The 21,673-nt window shown below is 46.0% G+C and overlaps 1 protein-coding gene across 3 annotated transcripts in view; it reads right to left on the reverse strand.

Moving 5' to 3' along the window:
- The window catches only part of PHF10 (PHD finger protein 10), a 129,884-nt gene that overhangs the window by 101,543 nt on the left and 6,668 nt on the right, over positions 1-21,673 (reverse strand). For 2 of the 3 annotated variants that reach the window (XM_075339623.1, XM_075339624.1), the window contains exons 2-5: positions 17,999-18,126; positions 17,848-17,901; positions 14,476-14,606; positions 7,588-7,671 (exon numbers count right to left, since the gene is read on the reverse strand). In XM_075339623.1, coding sequence (XP_075195738.1) covers positions 7,588-7,671; positions 14,476-14,606; positions 17,848-17,901; positions 17,999-18,126 — 397 coding nt within the window. The remainder of the gene's footprint in view (positions 1-7,587; positions 7,672-14,475; positions 14,607-17,847; positions 17,902-17,998; positions 18,127-21,673) is intronic. The other variant, XM_075339625.1, reaches the window with a different exon arrangement.

A 21,673-nucleotide genomic window follows, 5' to 3' on the forward strand; every position in this document is an offset into this window, starting at 1 on the left:
TGGCACTGATGCATCAGCTGATTGTATAATCGGCTTTTATACAATCAGCTGATGTGTGATGGGATTCAGGCACTTGATCCTGACACATCATCTGATCGCTTTGCCTTCCAGCAAACCGATCAGATGATATTGGATCCGGATTGGACGGCGTGGGACCCTAACCCAGGATTACTGCGGAGGGGGGTTTATTTCAATAAAGATGGAGTCACTAATTGTGTTGTGTTTTATTTCTAATAAAAATATTTTTCTGTGTGTTGTGGGTTTTTTTTTATCATTACTAGAAATTCATGGTGGCCATGTCTAATATTGGCGTGACACCATGAATTTCGGGCTTAGGGCTAGCTGATAATATACAGCTAGCCCTAACTCCATTATTACCCGGCTAGCCACCCGGCTTCAGGGCAGCTGGAAGAGTTGGATACAGCGCCAGAAGATGGCGCTTCTATGAAAGCGCCATTTTCTGGGGTGGCTGCGGACTGCAATTCGCAGTGGGGGTGCCCAGAAAGCTTGGGCACCCTTCACTGTGGATTCCAATCCCCAGCTGCCTAGTTGTACCCGGCTGGACACCAAAATTAGGCGAAGCTCACGTCATTTTTTTTTAAAATTATTTCATGAAATTCATGAAAATAATTAAAAAAAAAAGGGCTTCTCTATATTTTTGGTTCCCAGCCGGGTAGAAATAGGCAGCTGGGGGTTGGGGGCAGCCCGTACCTGCCTGCTGTACCCGGCTAGCATACAAAATATGGCGAAGCCCACGTCATTTTTTTTTTCTCTTTTTTGGCAAAAAACTGCATACAGTCCGGGATGGAATATGCTGAGCCTTGTAGTTCTGCAGCTGCTGTCTGCTCTCCTGCATACACTAGTGAATGGAGGATGCTGAGCCTTGTAGTTCTGCAGCTGCTGTCTGCTCTCATGCATACACTAGTGAAGTTATGTACTAGTAAAACAACTCCCATGTCAGGAGCCAAAATTGGGAAAGATTTGTTTTGCCGAATCCATTGCAGGGTTAATGGTGTTCTCAGATTTTACAGAGGACCTCAATGTTAGCCTGTGTGGATGACGTAGGACGCATTAAGCACCCAGGCTTCAGAAGAAGGAGGACAAAGATGGCCAAAAGAGGAGGCGCTGCACCCGGAGAATGGAGACGGTCATCTGACCAGTCTGCATCGCCCCTTAGGTAAGTATTATAAAGTCATGTTTATGTTCTACACAGTGGCCTGGGCTCTTATATACAGTATGTTAGAATGCTGTATATAAGAGCCCACTGGTGGTGGCCGCAGCTTATAGTCACCAAATCTGGTGACAGGTTCCCTTTAAGTGCCCGGCTCCTGGTCTTATACTCACCTTACAGCGTCTTCATCTTCCATCAGTGGTTTTCTGTAGTTTGTGACCTGCCAGCTTCGCTAATGTTTCATGGAGTAATCTGGAGGTCACAACTCAATACAAGTCTATGAGACCCTCGTTCTGGCATTCATAGAGTTAGATTGAGAGCTTGTGACGTAATTTCTAACTTCCAGACGTGATTGTCACAAGATAGCGCTGCGGGACCGGAGTATCGCCGATAAAATACACAACAGGGGTTTTAAGCGCCACTCGCGTGCTGAAATAAAACACTGGAGCGGTGCTTTAAGTAAAGGCTGTAAAGCGGTAGACAACCCCTTTTACGTTTGGCCGGTTGCTAATTTCTACTGAAAATTAGCCATTTGCCATAATTCAGAGATTAGCATCAGAGTCCTGATAGCCATAAAGACCTAAAAATCAAGGTGAAGGTGAAGGTGGGACTCACCTGGTGCAGGTCCATGTGGAAACGGATCTGTAAATGTATAAAGCATTGCGATGAAAACAAAGGAACGGCTTTCCTGTAAGGATTGCCTGTCAGCTGGTGCTAAGGCTGCTTTCACACATCCGGTTTTTGCGGTGCGGCACAATACGGCGCTTTGCAGAAAAAACGCAACCTTTTTTTTTTTGCCGCCGGTTGAGTTTTTTTCTGCATAGACTTGCATTAGCGCCGTATTGGGCCGCATGGCCTTGCGTTGCGTCCGTTTTTTGCCGGATGCGGCATATTTAGCCCATGATGGAACGTTGCCTGGCACTTTTTTTGTGCGGTGAAAAAAAACGCATCACGCTGGATCCGGCGAGATTTACAATGCAAGCCTATGGACGCCGGATGCGGTTTTTTGCACTGCGGATGCTCAGTATCAAGCCGCATCCGTCAAAAAATGGACGGGCCGCATGGAAAAACTTATGCAACGGATCTGTTTTTTTCGCCGCATCCGTTGCATAGGTTTTCGAGCCGCACTGCAAAACCGGATGTGTGAAAGCAGCCTAAGACGTCTACTACTTCCAGACCGTGACCATATAGTGTGGTGAGGACTGAAAGCAATTACTACTCTGAGGCTGGATCAGAGCGCAGCAGGCAGACGCTGACCCCCTTCTCTGCTCCAATCATGCTCTGACCTGATTGTATATCATCAAGGCTGGAGCTTTCCATCCGGTGGCCATTCACAGAAATGTTCAGATATCAGCAGGCGAGAGAAAAGAACACTAGGTCCGGAAGCAGAAGCAGATACATATAGCGGAGCACTGCGGGAATTTGTGATTTGGCACATTGCTACACCAACACCAAGATTGGTACTTCTCTGGGGAGGTGGTATGGTCATAGTAAAGGCCGCTTTACACGCTGCGACATCGCATGTCGCTAGGGATAGCACCCACCCCCATCGTTCGTGCGTCACAGGCAAATCGCTGCCTGTAGCGAACAATATCGCAGGAACGCGTCACACGAACTTACCTTCCTAACGACGTCGCTGTGGATGGCGAACAACGTCCTTTCTAAGGGGGCGGTTCGTGCGGCGTCACACGGCAGCCGTCCAATAGAAGCGGAGGGGCAAAGAGCAGCCGCATGAAAGTCACGCCCACCTCGTTACCAGAGGACGCAGGGACGGTGTTGTTCGTCGGTCCCGGGGTGTCACACGTAGCGATGGAACGACAGGAACGACGAACAACCAAATGAGCAACGATATTTGGAAAATGAACGACGTGTCAACAATCAATCAATGATTTGGTGAGTATTTGGGATCGTTAGCGGTCGCTTGTAAGTGTCACACGCAACGACATTTCTAACGAGGCCGGATGTGCGTCACAAATTCCGTGACCCCAGTGATATCTCGTTAGTGATGTCGCTGCGTGTAAAGCGGCCTTAAGTCAGGGCTCCTACAGAGGTATATATAGGTGGTGGTGATCAGAATAGAAAAGGCACACAAAGAAAAAGGGAATGATGGGCACACCGGGCTGTATGTAGGGTGTTCTGTGTACACGAGCCTAAGGGTATGTGCCCATGATCAGGGTTCAGGGCGCTGAAGTCTCTCACTTGTGTTCTCCCTACGGAGGACACAGGCGAATGCGCGATAAACAACTGACATGCTGCAGTCTGGAAAGACGCACCGCAGATCAGGGTTTGCTGCGGAAAAAACAAGCACAGCGGGCACAGGATTTCTAGAAATCCCTCCACTGTGCTTGTACTGTACAATGCAGCGTTTTGGACACAGCTGAAGAATGCCGCATCCAAAACGCTGCAAACACTGATCGTGGGCACGCACCAGCAGACATTCAACTTCTCCCACACAAATGAAAAGCAGAAACCTTGTAGCACCTGCACTTATTGGAAGATAACCCATAAATATCGCTACTATCCGTCATGAGGTCATTTAAGTGGCCGTTGGATCATTCGGCCAAAAGCAATCATTCTGGATTCCCCCATACATAGTAACACTTAGACAGGCCAACATGCCGAATACTATTTTTTTTCTCCCACATGTTACATTGTGGGCAGATCCAGCAAGTTTTGACAACTTTAATGTTTTTGGGGACCTTCGCTAATAGTATACAAACACTGAACAATAAAAAATAAATCTTTATTTTTATATAGCGCTAACATATTCCGCAGCGCTTTACATACATCAGGAACACTGTCCCCATTGGGGCTCACAATCTAAATTCCCTATCTGTATGTTTTTTGGAACAATCCTCTACTGACCACTTCTATAATCCAGCATCAAATACAGCTGACCGGGGCCACATGAAATATTCTACATTACTGGACATTTTAAGAACTGGACTTCCTTCACCAAAAAAAATAAAAAATTGCTAGTAATGATCTGTTCACATGGTATTTGATGAGGATTTTCAGCGGGAATGTGATGGCTTAGGCTGCTTTCATACATACGGTTTTTGCAGTGTGGCTCAAAAACCTATGCAACGGATGCGGCGAAAAAAACGGATCTGTTGCATAAGTTTTTCCATGCGGCCTGTCCGTTTGACGGATGTGGCTTGATACTGAGCATGCGCAGAGCAAAAAAAAAAACGCATTCGGCCGCCGGATGCAGTGTTTGCCGCAGGACGCCGCATCTGGCGTCCATAGGCTTGCATTGTAAATCGCGCCGGATCTGGCGTCATGCGTTTTTTTCGCCGCACAAAAAAAACGTGCCAGGCAACGTTCCATCCGACCGCCGCATGGGCTCAATATGCCGCATTCGGCAAAAAATGGCAAATGCATGTCACTATCTGTCTCCCCTCTGGGACTTGTTGTGCAGGTGACCGGATGCTACATGTCACTAACTGTATCCACTCTGGGACTTGTGCAGGTGACCGGATGCTAAATGTCACTATCTGTCTCCACTCTGTGATTTCTGCTGCATAGTACCAACTGTATACACTCTCACCTGCAGAACAAGTACCACAGTGGAGACAGTTAGTGACATGTAGCATCCGTTCACCTGCACAACAAGTCCCAGAGTGGATACAGTGACATGCAGCACACTATGTGTCAGGGCACAGCATGTCACCAACTTGCTCTGCTCTGTCACCTGCGGTGCTGCATGTCACGTTTTTGCTGCGATTTGGTGCGTTTTTTGCTGCGTTTTTGCTCACTGCATTTTTAATCAGTACACAATGCCATTAAAGATTGTTGATGAAAAAAAAAAAAGGTCTGATGTCATTTCCTTATTCAAAATGTTCATTGTATGCAGGAGAGCAGACAGCAGCTGCAGAACTACAAGGCTCAGCATCCTCCATTCACTAGTGTATGCAGGAGAGCAGACAGCAGCTGCAGAACTACAAGGCTCAGAATCCTCCATTCACTAGTGTATGCATGAGAGCAGACAGCAGCTGCAGAACTACAAGGCTCAGCATCCTCCATTCACTAGTGTATGCAGGAGAGCAGACAGCAGCTGCAGAACTACAAGGCTCAGCATCCTCCATTCACTAGTGTATGCAGGAGAGCAGACAGCAGCTGCAGAACTACAAGTCTCAGCATCCTCCATTCACTAGTGTATGCAGGAGAGCAGACAGCAGCTGCAGAACTACAAGTCTCAGCATCCTCCATCCAGGACTGTATGCAGTTTTTTGCCCAAAAAGAAAAAAAAAATGACATGGGCTTCGCCATATTTTTGTATGCTAGCCGGGTACAGCAGGCAGGTACGGGCTGCCCCCAACCCCCAGCTACCTATTTGTACCCGGCTGGGAACCAAAAATATAGAGAAGCCCTTTTTTTTAATTATTTCATGAAATAATTAAAAAAAAAAAAAGACGTGGGCTTCGCCTAATTTTTGAGTCCAGCCGGGTACAACTAGGCAGCTGGGGATTGGAATCCACAGTGCAGGGTGCCCATGCTTTCTGGGCACCCCCACTGCGAATTGCAGTCCGCAGCCACCCCAGAAAATGGCGCTTTCATAGAAGCGCCATCTTCTGGCGCTGTATCCAACTCTTCTAGCTGCCCTGAAGCCGGGTGGCGAGCTAGGTAATAATGGAGTTAGGGCTAGCTGTATATTATCAGCTAGCCCTAAGCCCGAAATTCATGGTGTCACGCCAATATTAGACATGGCCACCATGAATTTCTAGTAATGATAAAAAAAAAAAAAAAAAACACAAAAACACAACACACAGAAAAATATTTTTATTAGAAATAAAAACACAACACAATTAGTGACTCCATCTTTATTGAAATAAACCCCCCTCCGCAGTAATCCTGGGTCAGGGTCCCGCGCCGCCCAATCCGGATCCAATATCATCTGATCGGTTTGCTGGAAGGCAAAGCGATCAGATGATGTGTCAGGATCAAGTGCCTGAATCACATCACACATCAGCTGATTGTATAAAAGCCGTTTATACAATCAGCTGAAGCATCAGTGCAAAAAAAAAATACATACTCACTTATGTGCTGTGGTGATTACCGGCAGCTCCTGGAGCGATCGATTGGACAGGAGTATGATCCTGGCCCATCGCTGCAGCAGCTGCCGGTAATCAGCTGATGAAGTCCCCTGACGGCAGGATCAGCTGATAGCCGGCCGAAAAAGCCGGCGAGACTACGATCAGCTGATGCGTCAGGTGACTGCATCAGGTGATCCACGGCCAGGTCCTGCAAGCTTCGTGCGTGCCCCGGGGAGACTGCACACAGCCAGAGCGGCGGGACCGGGACAGGGGCTGGAAGCAAGCATGGACCCTGCAGACAGGTGAGTATGACATACACACTCACTCCGCGTCCGGTCACCTGTGCTGCTGGGGGGAGTATATGATCACACTGCCGACACCGCCCGCTCTCCTGACGGCTGAGCACAGCGGGCGGGTGGACAGTGTGATCACATACTTGCGTGACAGGGGGGATTTCAGTTGGAGAAACCCCCCCTGTACTCCACACTGGCGCCCCGTACCTCCCACAGCTGAATGCTGGTAGCGCGCGCTCTGCCTTCACCGCTCCACACTGGCATCCTCCGGCTCCTCCCCTCGATGCTGGGCTGTGACGTCAGGTAGTCACCGCCCACAGCCCAGTCAATCACTGTGAGTGGCGCCGGCATCCTGTGACGTACCCGTCCAGTTTGAGAGCCCGGAAATGCCGGGACGTCAGAGGATGCTGGCGGCCACAGCTCCAGGGGGTCATGTGACTGGCACTGAGCGTGCAGGATAGCGCCGCTCAGTGCCAGAACTGGAAATATAAGCCAATGCAGAAGATGCATATAATGGTAAGTGAGAATCATTGGGGAAAAAAAAAAATGGGTGAACCACCCCTTTAACAGAGTTAGGGCAGGAACCAAGAAGACAAAACACCAGTAGCTAAATGACCAGCAATGCTCAGGTCCTGGAAACTAGATAACGAAATAAAAGGCATTATGTTTTTAGTCTCGGTTATATTTGGGACAGGGCAATGAATTTATCAAGTTGTGCCATTACTTACGCCAGAAACCTTAGTCCAGTCTCTAACTTGAGTAGCATTCTGGCAATGCGTCACTAAGATGTGTCATATTAATAATGTGGAGTGCCCCTCTTAATGAATTTGGAGCATCCTACGCCACCACTCCACTTCATTAAGACTGGCGTGTATGATGCCGATCCTAATGAATCTGGCTCCTATATGTTCATAATATTAAATCCTGAGGCTATTGTAACTTGGAGGACCACTACAGCTGTTCGCCAAAATCAGCATTTTATTTGCTAAATTTAAACCATAATAATGAATGCAGCTCAAAGCTGTGGACACACAAATCGATACTTCAAAAACAATAGGAAAAAAGAAAAGACATGGTAAATAATTACCTAATGTACATTGGGTTTCTGTGATGACGTTTAGCTCCCTCAGATAAAGTTTCTCCTTGTGTGACAGATCTCTTCGTTCTAAATCTTTAAAGAAAACAGGTCTCAATTTCAGTTTTCAGAGTCAACAATAATGAGGAACAGTAGGCAATTATTTACAAAATGAAAATGGAACAGCAAGTAACACAAAATAGTCAAAAGCCTCAAGTTTGGAAGTTATTCCCTCCATGGCATAGGGGAGAAACTCCTGATTTTTTTCCAAAAACTAACAACAACCTGACCGAATAGTTTAACGAAACCATTTATTCAAACGACTGTTTTTTTTGTTTTGTTTTGTTTTTTAACAGGTCAGTGTTTCAGCCCATGTCCTACTTTCAGCATTTGAGGATCAGACTCAGCCACTCAAGTTTGAGGCCGAATCAAAAAAGAAAAAAAAACATGATTTTTTAACTGATGCGATGCAAAGTGTCAGAGTTCACTGCCGTCAGCTTTTAATATCTTCTGGACCACCCATAGACTTTAAAGGTTTGGGCAATTCACGTTCTACTTTGTAGTAACGTTCTAAAGAATTACTGCATAGTAGAGCAGTGCCACACAGTTGTATAGCTACAAAAAATACTAATACCTTATTGCCCAACTCTCCAGTCACCCCTCTACTCACCACCCAGTCTTCATTCCATGACTGCAAGTCTGGCCTCTTCATTTTAGGCCCGGACTTTCGGTAGCGCCCAGGCTTAGAGGTCACTGCGTATCGTAAGATCGCAAAGTCAAGACATGCGTCAGGACCTTATGACGCGCAGGCCTGAAAAGTGGCTGGAAGTCCTGGCCTACATCGCGAGGACGGAGATGCGACATACAACAGCAGAAAGAAAGAGGCTGAACGGCAGAAGGGCAGGTGGTTGGCCGGAAACATAAGTGATGAGATAAATACCTGTTCCAACTTACAAACAAATTCAACCTGTAAATCTATCTTGTTTGTAAACTGGCAATTGCCTATATACTCAGTCTTAGGCGGGCTTTGCACGCTGCGACATCGGTAACAATGTGTTACCGATGCTGCAGCGATAGTCCCGCCCCCGTCGCACGTGCAATATCTAGTGAAAGCTCCCGTAGCGATTATTATCGCTACGGCAGTTTCACACGCACATACCTGCCGTGCGACGTCCCTCTGGCCGGCGACCCGCCTCCTTCCTAAGGGGGCGGGTCGTGCGGCGTCACAGCAACGTCACACGGCAGGCGGCCAATTGAAGTGAAGGGGCGGAGATGAGCAGGATGTAAACATCCCGCCCACCTCCGTCCTTCTCATTGCAGCCGGTGGCAGGTAAGGTGAAGTTCCTCGCTCCTGCGGCTTTACACACAGCGATGTGTGCTGCCGCAGGAGCGAGGAACAACATCGCACCTGTCGCTGCACCGGCATTATGGAAATGTCAGAGGCTGCAGCGATGATACGATAACGACGCTTTTGCGCTCGTTCATCGTATCAAAAAGGATTTGCACGTTGCCATATCGACTGCGACGCCGGATGTGCGTCACTTTCGATTTGACCCCATCGACATCGCACGTGCAATGTCGCAATGTGCAAAGCCGCCCTTAGACAAGAGCTGTATTTCCAGTAATAGCAACCAGTGCTTCCTCCTCCGGACGCAGCAGTCATGTGATCTAGGGAGATTGTCGGAGTTTCTGGGTCCTAGGAGAGCTAGTTAGCTCTGCTATGCAACAAAATTTTAAAAATGTATCTCAGTGGACTTTAGTGGTCATAAATAGTGATGAGCGAGAACTAAAATGCTCAGGTGCTCATTACTCTAGCCAAGCAGGTCAAACGCTCTAAAGGGGCTCAACTTGAGTAAGGAGTATTATGGAAGCCAATAACTGGCCGGTTCAGCTCTTCACCCACATACAGACCGCCATTAACAGAGAATTGGTGGGTGGGGGTGTGAGAAACGTTTTTATGGGTTTTTTTTTTTTTTAAAAAAAAAAACCAAAAACAACAGTATATCCAAAAACATTTTAACCCTCAGAGAGCCATTCAGAGACTGCAAATGGTTCTCCTTGGGGGTGTCTACACACATCCTGCAGTGAAGCAGGCCTGTGCTTTGTGTTTGTTGTTTCACAGACAAAATATCCGAGCACCTGTAATAGTCGGCCGATCATCGTGAGTACCCGAGCATTCCAATACTCCATCAAGTATAGAGCATAGCTAATCAGAAGGAAAAAAAAGGTGACCCGGCTTTGGCATTTAATCCGCCCTGGAGGGGGCATTACACGAGTCCTTCAGCTCGCCCGTGATGTGATCGCATGGTGCCATTTGATTACCATGACAACCAGGGATCTGCTAAAGACCCCTGTGCTTGCCATACAGGAGATCATATTTTTTGCTATACACAGCAGTGCTACTGCACTGCTATGTATAGTATAAGCGATCGCATGATCACAGGTTCAAGTACCCTGATGAGGGGGGGGGGGGGGGAATGAAAAAATAGGTTTTAAAAATATAACTAAAAAAATAAAAAGTTCAAATAAATTGCCAATTGATAAACAGCCAGAATTACGTTTTTTGGGCTGCTCTAACACTGCAATAAAATGCAGAAGTGATTAAAACATTTTTCTACCCCAAAATGTTATCAGTGAAAATAGCGCATGGCACAAAAAAAAAACCAAACCCTCGCACAGCCCCGTATCACAAAAATTCAAAACATTAGAGGTCTGTTTAATTCTATGTGCTTCATCATGTTTTTAAAATCTTGAACTTTTTGATGGACCCTATCTGAAGCTTTATCATGTCTTCAGTTAAAGCATATTATAAACTTTGCAGGATATTCGGACTTCTCCTTGTTAATTCCCTGATTTCATTGTTGGTTTCTGGGCATTGGATCTTCAAGCAAGTGTGGTGAGCTGACAAACCCCTTTTTCTGGTTTGAACTTTTAGGGGTTTGTTTATTTTTTCACATTTATTTTTTTTTTTTTATTGATTTTTCTAGTCCCTTTTATGCCTGCACAGTTTGAAGTTTGATCGCTTCTGCTAATCAGAGCGATGTTTAGCATCGCTCAAATCAGCAGAAAAGCTGATCTGTGAATACCGGAGCTCTGCCAGCATTCACAGGAAGTGAGTCATGACAGCAACAGAGGTCATCAGCTGACCCTGCGCTGTCATGACAACCCACTGGCACATCATGGGGCTGCCGAGGGTGGCGGGGTACAGCGTGATCCCTGCCGGAGCATGTTAGATCGCACTCTCAGGACTTTGACAGCGTGAGCTAAGGGATTAACAGGCACAGAAGGATCTCTGATCTGTTAGCTGTATACGTCAGCTGATGACACGGGTGGGAGAAACGAGTGTTCGCCGCACGCGTCCACATCATGTATATCAGGGGTGGGGAACCTTTTTACTGCCGGGGGCCATTTGGAATTTCCTACTAACCTTTGGGGGCCGCACAACATTATCAACCTGAAAAATAACCCTGCTATATTTGGTCAAACGATTAATTAACTCACCCCTATTGTGGTGGCCGGAGCTGCTTCTCTTTGGTACGATTGTGATGTTCGGTGATATTGATCATCTTGTTTCTCACAGCTGCTTTTCCAGGTTTGTCTCTGTCTGGAGATGCTGGGGGCATACACATCACAGGAGGGGCCGGGGCGCATAAATTACAGGAGACACTGGGAGTACACATCACAGGAGGGGCTGGGGCATATACATCACAGGAGGGGATGGGGCATATACATCACAGGAGGGGCTGGGGCATATACATCACAGGAGGGGCTGGGGCATATACATCAGTAGGGGGCATGGACAGCCCTGGCGGTGGCACAGGCATTACTGGGGACACGCACAGCACTGGGTGGCAGCACGCACTGCACTGGGTGGCAGCACGGACTGCACTGGGTGGCAGCACGGACTGCACTGGGTGGCAGCACGGACTGCACTGGGTGGCAGCACGAGGGAGACAGACAGGTCTGGGGGAACATAGACATCAACAGGAGAGCACGGACTGGGGAGCATAGAAAGCAGTGGGAGGGTACAGACAGCAGTAGCGAGTTAAGAGCACTGAGGGGTGGCACACAGCACTGGGGAGCATGGACAGCATAAGGGGGGCACAGACAGCACTCACCGTGGCATGGACAGCACTGGTGGCAGCATGGACAGCATTAGGTGGTGCGGACAGCACTGGTGGGGGGGCATAGACATCACCCAGGGGGTACAGACAGCACTAGGGGGGGCACGGACAGCAGTGAGGGGTTACACCGCGCTGAGGGGGTACACAGCATTGTGGTGTACACAGCATTAGGGGGTACACACAGCACTAGGGGGTACACACAGCACCTGGGGGTACACACTGTACTAGGAGGTACACAGCACGAGGGGGTACACACAGCACGAGGGGGTACACACAGCACGAGGGGGTACACACAGCACTAGGGGGTACACACAGCACTAGGGGGTACACAGCACGAGGGGGTACACACAGCATTAAGGGGTACACAGCACAAGGGAGTACACAGCACAAGGGAGTACACACGGCATTAAGGGGTACACACAGCATTAGGGGGTACACACAGCATTAGGGGGTACACACAGCATTAGGGAATACTCACTGTACTAGGGGGTACACACTGCACTAGGGGGTACACACTGCACTAGGGGGTACACACTGCACTAGGGGGTACACACAGCATTGGGGGGTACATACAGCACTGGGGGATACACACTGTACTAGGAGGTACACAGCACGAGGGGGTATACACAGCACGAGGGGGTATACACAGCACGAGGGGGTATACACAGCACGAGGGGGTACACACAGCACGAGGGGGTACACAGCACGAGGGGGTACACAGCACGAGGGGGTACACACAGCATTAAGGGGTACACACAGCATTAAGGGGTACACACAGCATTAGGGGGTACTCACTGTACTAGGGGGTACTCACTGCACTAGGGGGTACACACTGCACTAGGGGGTACACACTGCACTAGGGGGTACACACTGCACTAGGGGGTACACACTGCACTAGGGGGTACATACAGCATTGGGGGGTACATACAGCACGAGGGGGTACACACAGCATTGGGGGGTACACACAGTACGAGGGGGTACACACCACTGAGCGGGGGGGGCAGCGATGGGTTGAGTACTCGCAGTGAGGGGGAGGGAGAGTCACACACACACAGCACAGTTTCGGGAGGCTGGTAAACCTGCTGCAGCTCTTCTGTGTGACTTTATCGCAGCGTGCTGCTTACCCGCCCACCAGAGCACACAGGCCGGGGATAAGCCTAGAATGTATGGGCTGCAGTCAGGTCCTGGAAGTCAGGATCTGGAGAGAGCCCATACATTCTAGCATCTACCCACAGGGCATCAGGCAGTGGGATTTAAAGGGCCGGCAGCCGGGAAAAGTGCGGCTGCCACCAAAGCACAATGGTCCCCGGGAATGTGCCCGGGGGCCGCATAAAATGTCGTCACGGGCCGTATACGGCCCGCGGGCCGGAGGTTCCCCACCCCTGATGTATATATACATGTTCTAGTTTGTTAAGGGGTTAAAGGTCTAATGTAAGCAAGCCTACAACCTACAATAGCCCTCAGTCCAGTAGACCACTGCGCAACCAGCTCTGTCCTCACCTATTGTACCATCACCCATTCCCTGTAGACTGTGAGCCCTCGCGGGCAGGGTCCTCTCTCCTCCTATACCAGTCTGTCTTGTACTGTTAATGATTGTTGTACGTATACCCTCTTTCACTTGTAAAGCGCCATGGAATAAATGGCGCTATAATAATAAATAACAATAATGGGTAACATCTTGCCTTGTGGAGAATGACATACCGGTGTTAGGAGACTTTTAGGCCATGCAACGCTTCTCACGTAGATTGAATATGTAAAATAGGATGGTCCAGGTCAAATAAACAATTTCTCCTTTATTACTTGGAAAATTCATGTTCACGGGACAACAAACATTTACAAAGAAACCGCTATAGTAAAGTACGCATCAACGTGTTTCTGGTGTGCATCCACCCTTAATCATGATTAAGGCTGGATGCACACCAGAAAGGCATTGATGCATATGCTGCTATGGCAGTTTCCTTGTGAATGTTTGGTGTCTCGTGTACATGAATTTTCCAAGCAATAAAGGAGAAATTGTTCATTTCAACTGGGCCATCTTATTTTACTTATTCTATGATCGGGCCGTGGCAGGGCCTCCGTCCGGGCTCTGAACAAGAGGTGGATGACGATAATGGTGAGCCTGATTTACTGCTACTACTATATAAGATTGAATATGTAACTTGTTTCTTCAGAAAGAAAAGAAGAAGACGAACTCAAGTGCCACCTATCAGAAGCAGTAATCCACAAAGTCCAAATCAACCCTTTAAAAGAGCCTTGCCACACAACTAGAGTTCAAGTCTTTTTTCACTCTGAAGACACAATTGACAAAGTAATTAAAGACACTTAAACTCCTTAATTTCATCATCTTCCGTGATTATATTTTGTATAATGCCTTTAAAACTGAGAAACGTCGCTGGAAATCAGCTATTTCCTCCTCAAAATTGTGTGTGGCTCTAAAGCAACCAACTGCAGCACATTTTACCCCTCTAAAATGCAAGACCGGAAACATGAGGCCCGTCATCTGCCAGGGATGCGCAAAAATAACAAGCTACACAGATTTTGTCTTAGAAACAGGTTGAAACTCTCATAGACAGACAGTATGGGAAACATTTTTCTCTGGTGTACTTTTATTTTTGTAGGTGCACCAGTGATAAAAATATTTGCCAATGGGGCCTTGTAGTATATAAGAAATAAAAATTATACCAGGAAATGTGCCACAATTTGGAAAAGGTGATGATGGTACTTATAAATAAAAAAAAAAAAACAACCCTTACATACTGAATGCCAAAAATATTACCTGGATATTTCCGCTTGAAAGAGGTGACGCCCAAATATTCACTGACTTGCTCTTGTAACATATAGTACTCCCCTGTTTCATCTGATGGCCATTTGTATTCAACTAGATTTTCTGCAGGGAAATAGCTGGAGCTGATAAACGGAGGGAAAAAAAAACAAAAAGCTTGTGCTTACATGAATTTATTTTAGCATGCATCCAGTTTTTATTTTTAAAGCAGTTTTCTCATATAAGCATGCTTCACATAACACCATTGTAATTAAAGGGAATCTGTCAGCAGGTTTATGCTACCTCATCTAAGAGCAGAATGATGTAGGCAAAGTGATACTGAATCCAACGATGTATCACTTAGATTAGTGGCTGCAGCCGTTCTGACACAATTGGAATTTTTAGATCTAGAATACAGCAGAGCTGAGAAAGCTGTCGCCCACACCAGGCGCTCAATAGAGATTGTACGTTGACAGTGAGATGTCAATCAGAGTAGAGGAAGTGTCAGACTGCCATGTGCACACACTGTAATCCAAGCAATGAGAAGCCCTGCTGCTTACACAAACATAGCAAATAAACAACAGATGGAATGTTGACAAGACAGGCAACCCTGTATTTTATGGTTTAACCCTTGCAGCATGCTGTCATCAGATTACATAGGAAAATCCTGCTGACTGATTCCCTTTAAGCCTTATCCAGGGGGTTTCCAAACAGATACTGATGGCTTATCCTTAGAGCATAGGATTATCAATAACAGACCGGTGGATGTTCGACATCTCAAAACAAAAAAAAAAAGTATGTAAACTAAGGCACCAGTAATTCCATATCAAATACATTCAATACATACTGGAAGTGTCATGTACATTAGATATGATTTTTTTATTACATTAGAAAAAGAGTATATACAAAATTAAAAGCATTTAAAATCATTCCAAAACACTAGAATATACAAATCAGCATCACTCTCACTATAATGAATATACAGCCAAGGATATATTCCTAGTGTCTATACAGTAATAGATGAATCTATCCTATATATAAACAAAATAATATAATTGGTAGCATAAACGAAACCCGCACCTAAACTAAGTGCAGGATCCCCCAGATACTACCTGTACATGCAAATAGATGGACAAGATTCAAAACGAATACACTGGCAATAGGAAAGCTGGATTCCTCAGCTGAAAATATACCAATGACTGTGAGGGGAGGACACATGATATCCCCCCACACGTTACGCCATCATTCCAATGACTTAATCAGGGGTTCGACATCTGACATCTCTAAATGATCAGTTTTGGCTGTGGACAGATGTAAAAATCTGGTACAACACAATCTGATATTAAAGGGTAATTCCTAAAACCACAATATGGTCTTTTAATAATTAACAAATATTTATTCATTTGTGACAATATAGCTTATATTTAAATCTGCCACATTTTGCACATAATGCCCTAAGGATGCCTCATCAAACTTTATTTACCCTGTTGTTACAGCTGGCACCATTTATGGGTATGTGCATGGCTACCAGTCATGTGCATATACCATGTTCTTCATGCACTACCCATACACTGCTCTATGGGACTATATGTACCTTTATGGGACGACATCTCCTGCTGCTTATGGCACCTTTTAATTGCTGCACTTATCTCTTGGATCTTAACTGTTTTCATCCAATAAAGGTTTTCATATACTTCCTATATTTGTAGGTTTATGACCATTTCTTCTTTTGTCTGATATATTGTGTGTCATTTGTTAGCCTTATATTTAGTCTTCCAATATATGCCCTTATTTATCTAGTCACCTGACTTCATATTCTAATACACACATTTTATGTACAGTTGGCTTCAGAAATTGGAGAGTGAGGTTTGGTATTTTAGCTGCTTACCAAAATATATTCAGGATAGTTATATAATCAATATGGGCTTAAAGTGCAGACTTTAATTTGAGGGTATTCATATACAAAGTGGAGAGAGTAAAGGTTTAGGAATTACAGCTTTTAATATGTAGCTGCCTCTTTTTCAAGGGACCAATTGGACTATTATCTCAAAAGCTCTTTAATGGGCTGCATGAGCTATTTTAATTCATCAATTAATAAAAGGTCTGGAGCTGAATCCAGGTGTGGCATTTGCAAGCTGTTGCGGTGAACCCCCAACATGTGGTCTAATTTAGCTTTCAGTGGAAGAAGGACAGACCTCATTAGGCTAAAAACAAAGACAAAAAAAAAAATCAGACAGACGGAGCACAACATGTTAGGAGTGGCCAAATAAACACTTTTGCTACACTGTGCAAAAAAAAAAAAAAGCACTGGTGAGCTTGAGAACTCAAAAAGGCCTGGATGTGGATGTCCATGGAAGAAAACAGTGGTGATTGATCACAGAATCCTTTTCATGGTGAGGAAAACCCCCCTACAACAATCACCAAAGTAGAAAACATTCTCCAGGAAGCAAGTGTTTCACTAAGTCTGCCATTGAGCAATAACTTCATGAGTGCAAATGCAGAGGGTTCAATAAGTGCAAACTATTAATCAGTCTTAAAAATCGAAAGATCACACTTTGCCAAAAAAACACCTAAAAAAAGCCGGCTCAGTTCTGGGAAAGCATTCTTTGGACAGATCAACCCAATATGAACCTACACAAGAATGATGGGAAGAAAGAATAGAGAAGTCTTGGAACGCCTCATGATCCAAAGCACACCACATCCTCTGTAACACATGGTGGAGGCAGTGTGATGTCCGGGCATGCATGGCTTACAGTGGCACTGGGTCACTAGTGTTTATTGATGTGACTGAAGACAGAAGCAGCCGAATGAATTCTCTAGTGTACAGGGCGATACTTTCTGCTCAGCTTCAACCAAATGCAGCAAGATTGATTGTCCATCAGTACTGTGAAGCACCATCCAATGACCCAAAACATACTGTGAAAGCAACCCAGGAGTTTTTAATTATGCTTTGAAAGGTGATTTATCCCACGATTATTTGTATACACAGACTCCTTATTGTGGTTTAAACCTAGAATTTGTGAAAGAAATAGGTCCTTTAAGTTAAAGGTCCACAGACCTCGATAGACCAAGTTTGACCATGGAGTGGCCTGGTGTGAGTTCCATACAGCAGGGATATAAGACGACACTGCCCGAGGTGAGACAGCATTGAGGCCAAATACTGATATGAGCACAATCCACTCTACTTGCTTTGAATGGCGGTTACAGTAGTTGGGTTTACCATAGACTTTCTTGAATGGTAAATGGTGGGAAGCTCCAATGTCAGATTTGTACTATTTCCTGCATAATAACATGAGCAAGCACAGTCTGGCCTGCCGCAGCTATAAGTGACCATCATCTTGTACGTTTAATGGCCTTTTATTCCCCCCCTACGACTTACTAACCTACCGATTTACTTGTTTTTCTTCTTTAACCACGGATATACAAACGTTTGCATAGGAGCTGTAGACACAAATAGGTTGGATGTTTTAGATCATTTTTTTTATCATGGTTTTATTTTAGATATATTTCAGGAAAAAAAATACACGAATATATTTACCCAAAATCTTGGTTAGAATTTTCACAACTTGGGGAGCTTTCTCCAGATGTTGTTCGTTTTCTTTTAGAGGGCTGACTTCCATCATTGGAATTTTCCTCCAGATCTCGGCCATCATTTGAATTCTCTTCCTAGAATATGGAAAATGACATGCTGATAACACATTAAGGGGGCTGGGCACCCCTATAATAAATAGGCATCTCAGGAAGATTCCCCACTTCTAACGGACAGCGCTCCCTTGCCCAGGGCAGGCTCCGGCTGAACTCAAGAAAAATTCTGTAATTGCATCAATCCTGACGATCAAATGGAGCTGCTGTGGTCTTAGGGATCAGTCCTACATTCCCGAAAATTAAAGCAGTTATCCGACATACACTCCAAAACAAATTGTAAGCTAATCTGTGCTGTATTGTCATATAAATCACCCCTACATTGTTATTTTCTGTTTTCTAACTTTTGTTTCTCTTGAATTCACACTTTATTCCCTGCAGCTCTTGTTTACATTTAGCTCCAACAAACATGACAATTTCCTGTATTCTTGGTTGACAAACCTCAGTCAGAGCTGTCACCGCCCAGCCTCAGTGTACAGGAACGCCCCCTGCCCGGCCTCAGTGTACAGGAACGCCCCCTGCCCGGCCTCAGTGTACAGGAACGCCCCCTGCCCGGCCTCAGTGTACAGGAACGCCCCCTGCCCTCCCTCTGCACATTCAATGGCTGTCAGTATTCTGCCCAGCACCTGACCTCTCAGCATGTGACAGAGCAGAGATCCAGCTTCTCTCATCTGTGACACAGCAATCAGCTCACATCCACAATGGTAACAGAAAGAGATGTTCCTCACCCCTTATAGATAAATGAATACTGTGTAAGGCTACTTTCACACATCAGTTTTTTGCCATCAGGTTCAATCCGGAAAAAAACGGGTAAAACGGATCCAGTACCGCATCCGTTTTTTCCCCATAGACTTGCATTGTTACCGGATTGTACCGGATGGCTTTGCGGTGCATCCGTTTTTTTCCGGATGCGGCAAAATAAATAAATGCGGCGGCCGGAGGCAACGTAGCTTGCAACGTTTTTTTGTCCGGCAAAAAAAACGCATCGCGCCGGATCCGGCGCGATACGGCGTGTTTTACAATAGAAGCCTATGGACGCCGGATCCGGCGTAATGCGGTAAAAAACGGATGCGGCCGCCGGATCCGTTTTTGTTAACTGCGCATGCACCAATGTAATTAACAAAACGGATCCAGCCAAAAACCGGACGAAAAGGATGCAAAAACGGATGCAAACCGTATCCACCGGATCCGTTTTTTAACGGATCCGGCATAACGGATCCGTTAAAAAAACGGATCCGGTGGATACGGTTTTCACTTTTTTTTCAGGATCCGTTGGATCAGGAAAAAAAAGGACTGTGCCTGAATACAGAAAACTGATGTGTGAAAGTAGCCTAAGGCAGACTATATATAGCACCCAATGTGAGTCTATAGTAGATATATACGCCATGTATGTATGGTACATGTGTGTGTGTGTGCGTGGTTTGTGTCATATAGTTATGTGTATACATATACATTATATATATATATATATATATATATATATATATATATATATATATATATATATATATATATATATATATATATATATACACACACACACATAGATTCTCCAGGCTTATCCCTCTATGTGTCACTATATGAATTGACACATTGGGCTCAGAATGTGGAGTGTGCAGCTTGCATACGAGTGGTCACATGACCATTCATTCTGACTGTCGACAACTGTGTCTGCTGCATGTGATGTGAGGATTCACATATCTACACTGTGTAGCAGCAAGCAAGATATAGTGCCATAATAATAATAATAATCATCATCTACAATAAAATATAGTTACTGCAGATTTTTGTGAAAAATCTCGACCACTATTTTTTCCTTGGGCTACATGGTATTTTGGTCATGCTGTCATACATCACAGCATGCCTATGTCACTACTAGCATGATGCAGGTCTGTGAGGTGGCTTTCATTTCCGCACTGGTAATAGCCACCCGTCCCTCACAGCATCACTCTTTCAATGGCATCAACATTGTTTCTGTCTGTCTCGTTCACCGTCTGTCTCGTTCACCGTCTGTCTCGTTCACCGTCTGTCTCGTTCACCGTCTGTCTCGTTCACCGTCTGTCTCGTTCACCGTCTGTCTCGTTCACCGTCTGTCTCGTTCACCGTCTGTCTCGTTCACCGTCTGTCTCTGTCTGTCTCTAGCTTTCCGTCTCTTTTCTTTCCCTGTCTGTCTCTCTCTATCCGTCTCCCCACTGACATCTTATTACCTCTTATACTAACACTGTCCTTTGATACTATAGTAACCAATCACAGCTGAGATTAATAAACTGTAGTTCCAGGCTCCATTCACTTTAATGGAGTCATGTTTTTTGGAGAGTGACTGTAAAGCGCAGGGTTAAATTTTCATGTGAAACCGTAGTCTACTACGTTCCCTGGGTCACATGGGTCATCTGTGCAAAAAAACGTTATTGTAAATGAGAGCTTATTCCTTTAGCGGACATACACACACACACGGTGGATGCAGCGGTGGCCGCGGGTAACCTCAGTGACAGCTCAGCTGATCGCGATACTCACCTCATTTGCTGTGTGGAGCTGACAGGAGCGGCGGCTGAGTAGCGCGATCAGCTGGACTGTCACTGAGGTTACCCGCGGCCACCGCTGCATCCAGGTAACCTCAGTGACAGCTCAGCCGATCGCGCGGCTGTCTTCATTAGCTGCGTGGAGGTGACCGGAGCGGCTGTGTATTATGCAGCTCCTGTCACCTGCATGCAGCAGAGCTGGATGCGACGCTGGATGAACGTGGATTACGCCGGACAAGGAGGGCTTTGTTGTGGGTAATAAATTGGTAATGAGGGAATTTGTTAGTGTTTTTTATTTCTAATAAAGGATTTTTTCGGGTGTGTGTGTTTTTTAACTGTAATTTACAGATTAATCATGGAAGGTATCTCGGTCAGACGCCTGACATGATTAATCTAGGACTTATTGGCAGCTATGGGCTGCCAATAAGTCCTTATTACCCCGATTTGCCAATGCAACAGGGCAAATCGGGAAGAGCCGGGTACAGTCCCAGAACTGTCGCATCTAATGTATGCGGCAATTCTGAGCGGCGCTGGCTGATATTGTTAGGCTGGGGGGCTCCCCATAACGTGGGGCTACCCATCCTGAGAATACCAGCCTTCAGCCTTATGGCTTTATCTGGCTGGTATTAAAATAGGGGGGACCTCACGCCGGATTTTTTAATTATTTATTTATTTTACTGCACAGTATAGACACGCCCACCGGCTGCTGTGATTGGGTGCAGTGAGACACCTGTCACTCAGCGTGGGGGCGTGTCTCACTGCAACCAATCATAGGCGCCTGTGGGCGGGGAAAAGTTGGGAATACGAGATTGTTTAATGAGTGGCCGGCTTTTTCAAAAAAGGAAAAGCCGCTGGAGCAGTGTGAATGCCGTGCAGAGCCGGGGATCGGGGATCGTTGAGTATGAGAGAGGGGGGGAAACTTCAGTCACTCGGGGGATTAGCGGTCACCGGTGAATCCTTCACAGGTGACCGCTAATCATGACGCTACACAGACAGAGCCGCGTGGTCGCTGTAAAGTCCCCTTTACACACTGAGACTTTGCTGCACAGCGG

The sequence above is a fragment of the Anomaloglossus baeobatrachus genome, chromosome 3 (assembly GCF_048569485.1).
Source record: "Anomaloglossus baeobatrachus isolate aAnoBae1 chromosome 3, aAnoBae1.hap1, whole genome shotgun sequence".
NCBI lineage: Eukaryota > Metazoa > Chordata > Amphibia > Anura > Aromobatidae > Anomaloglossus > Anomaloglossus baeobatrachus.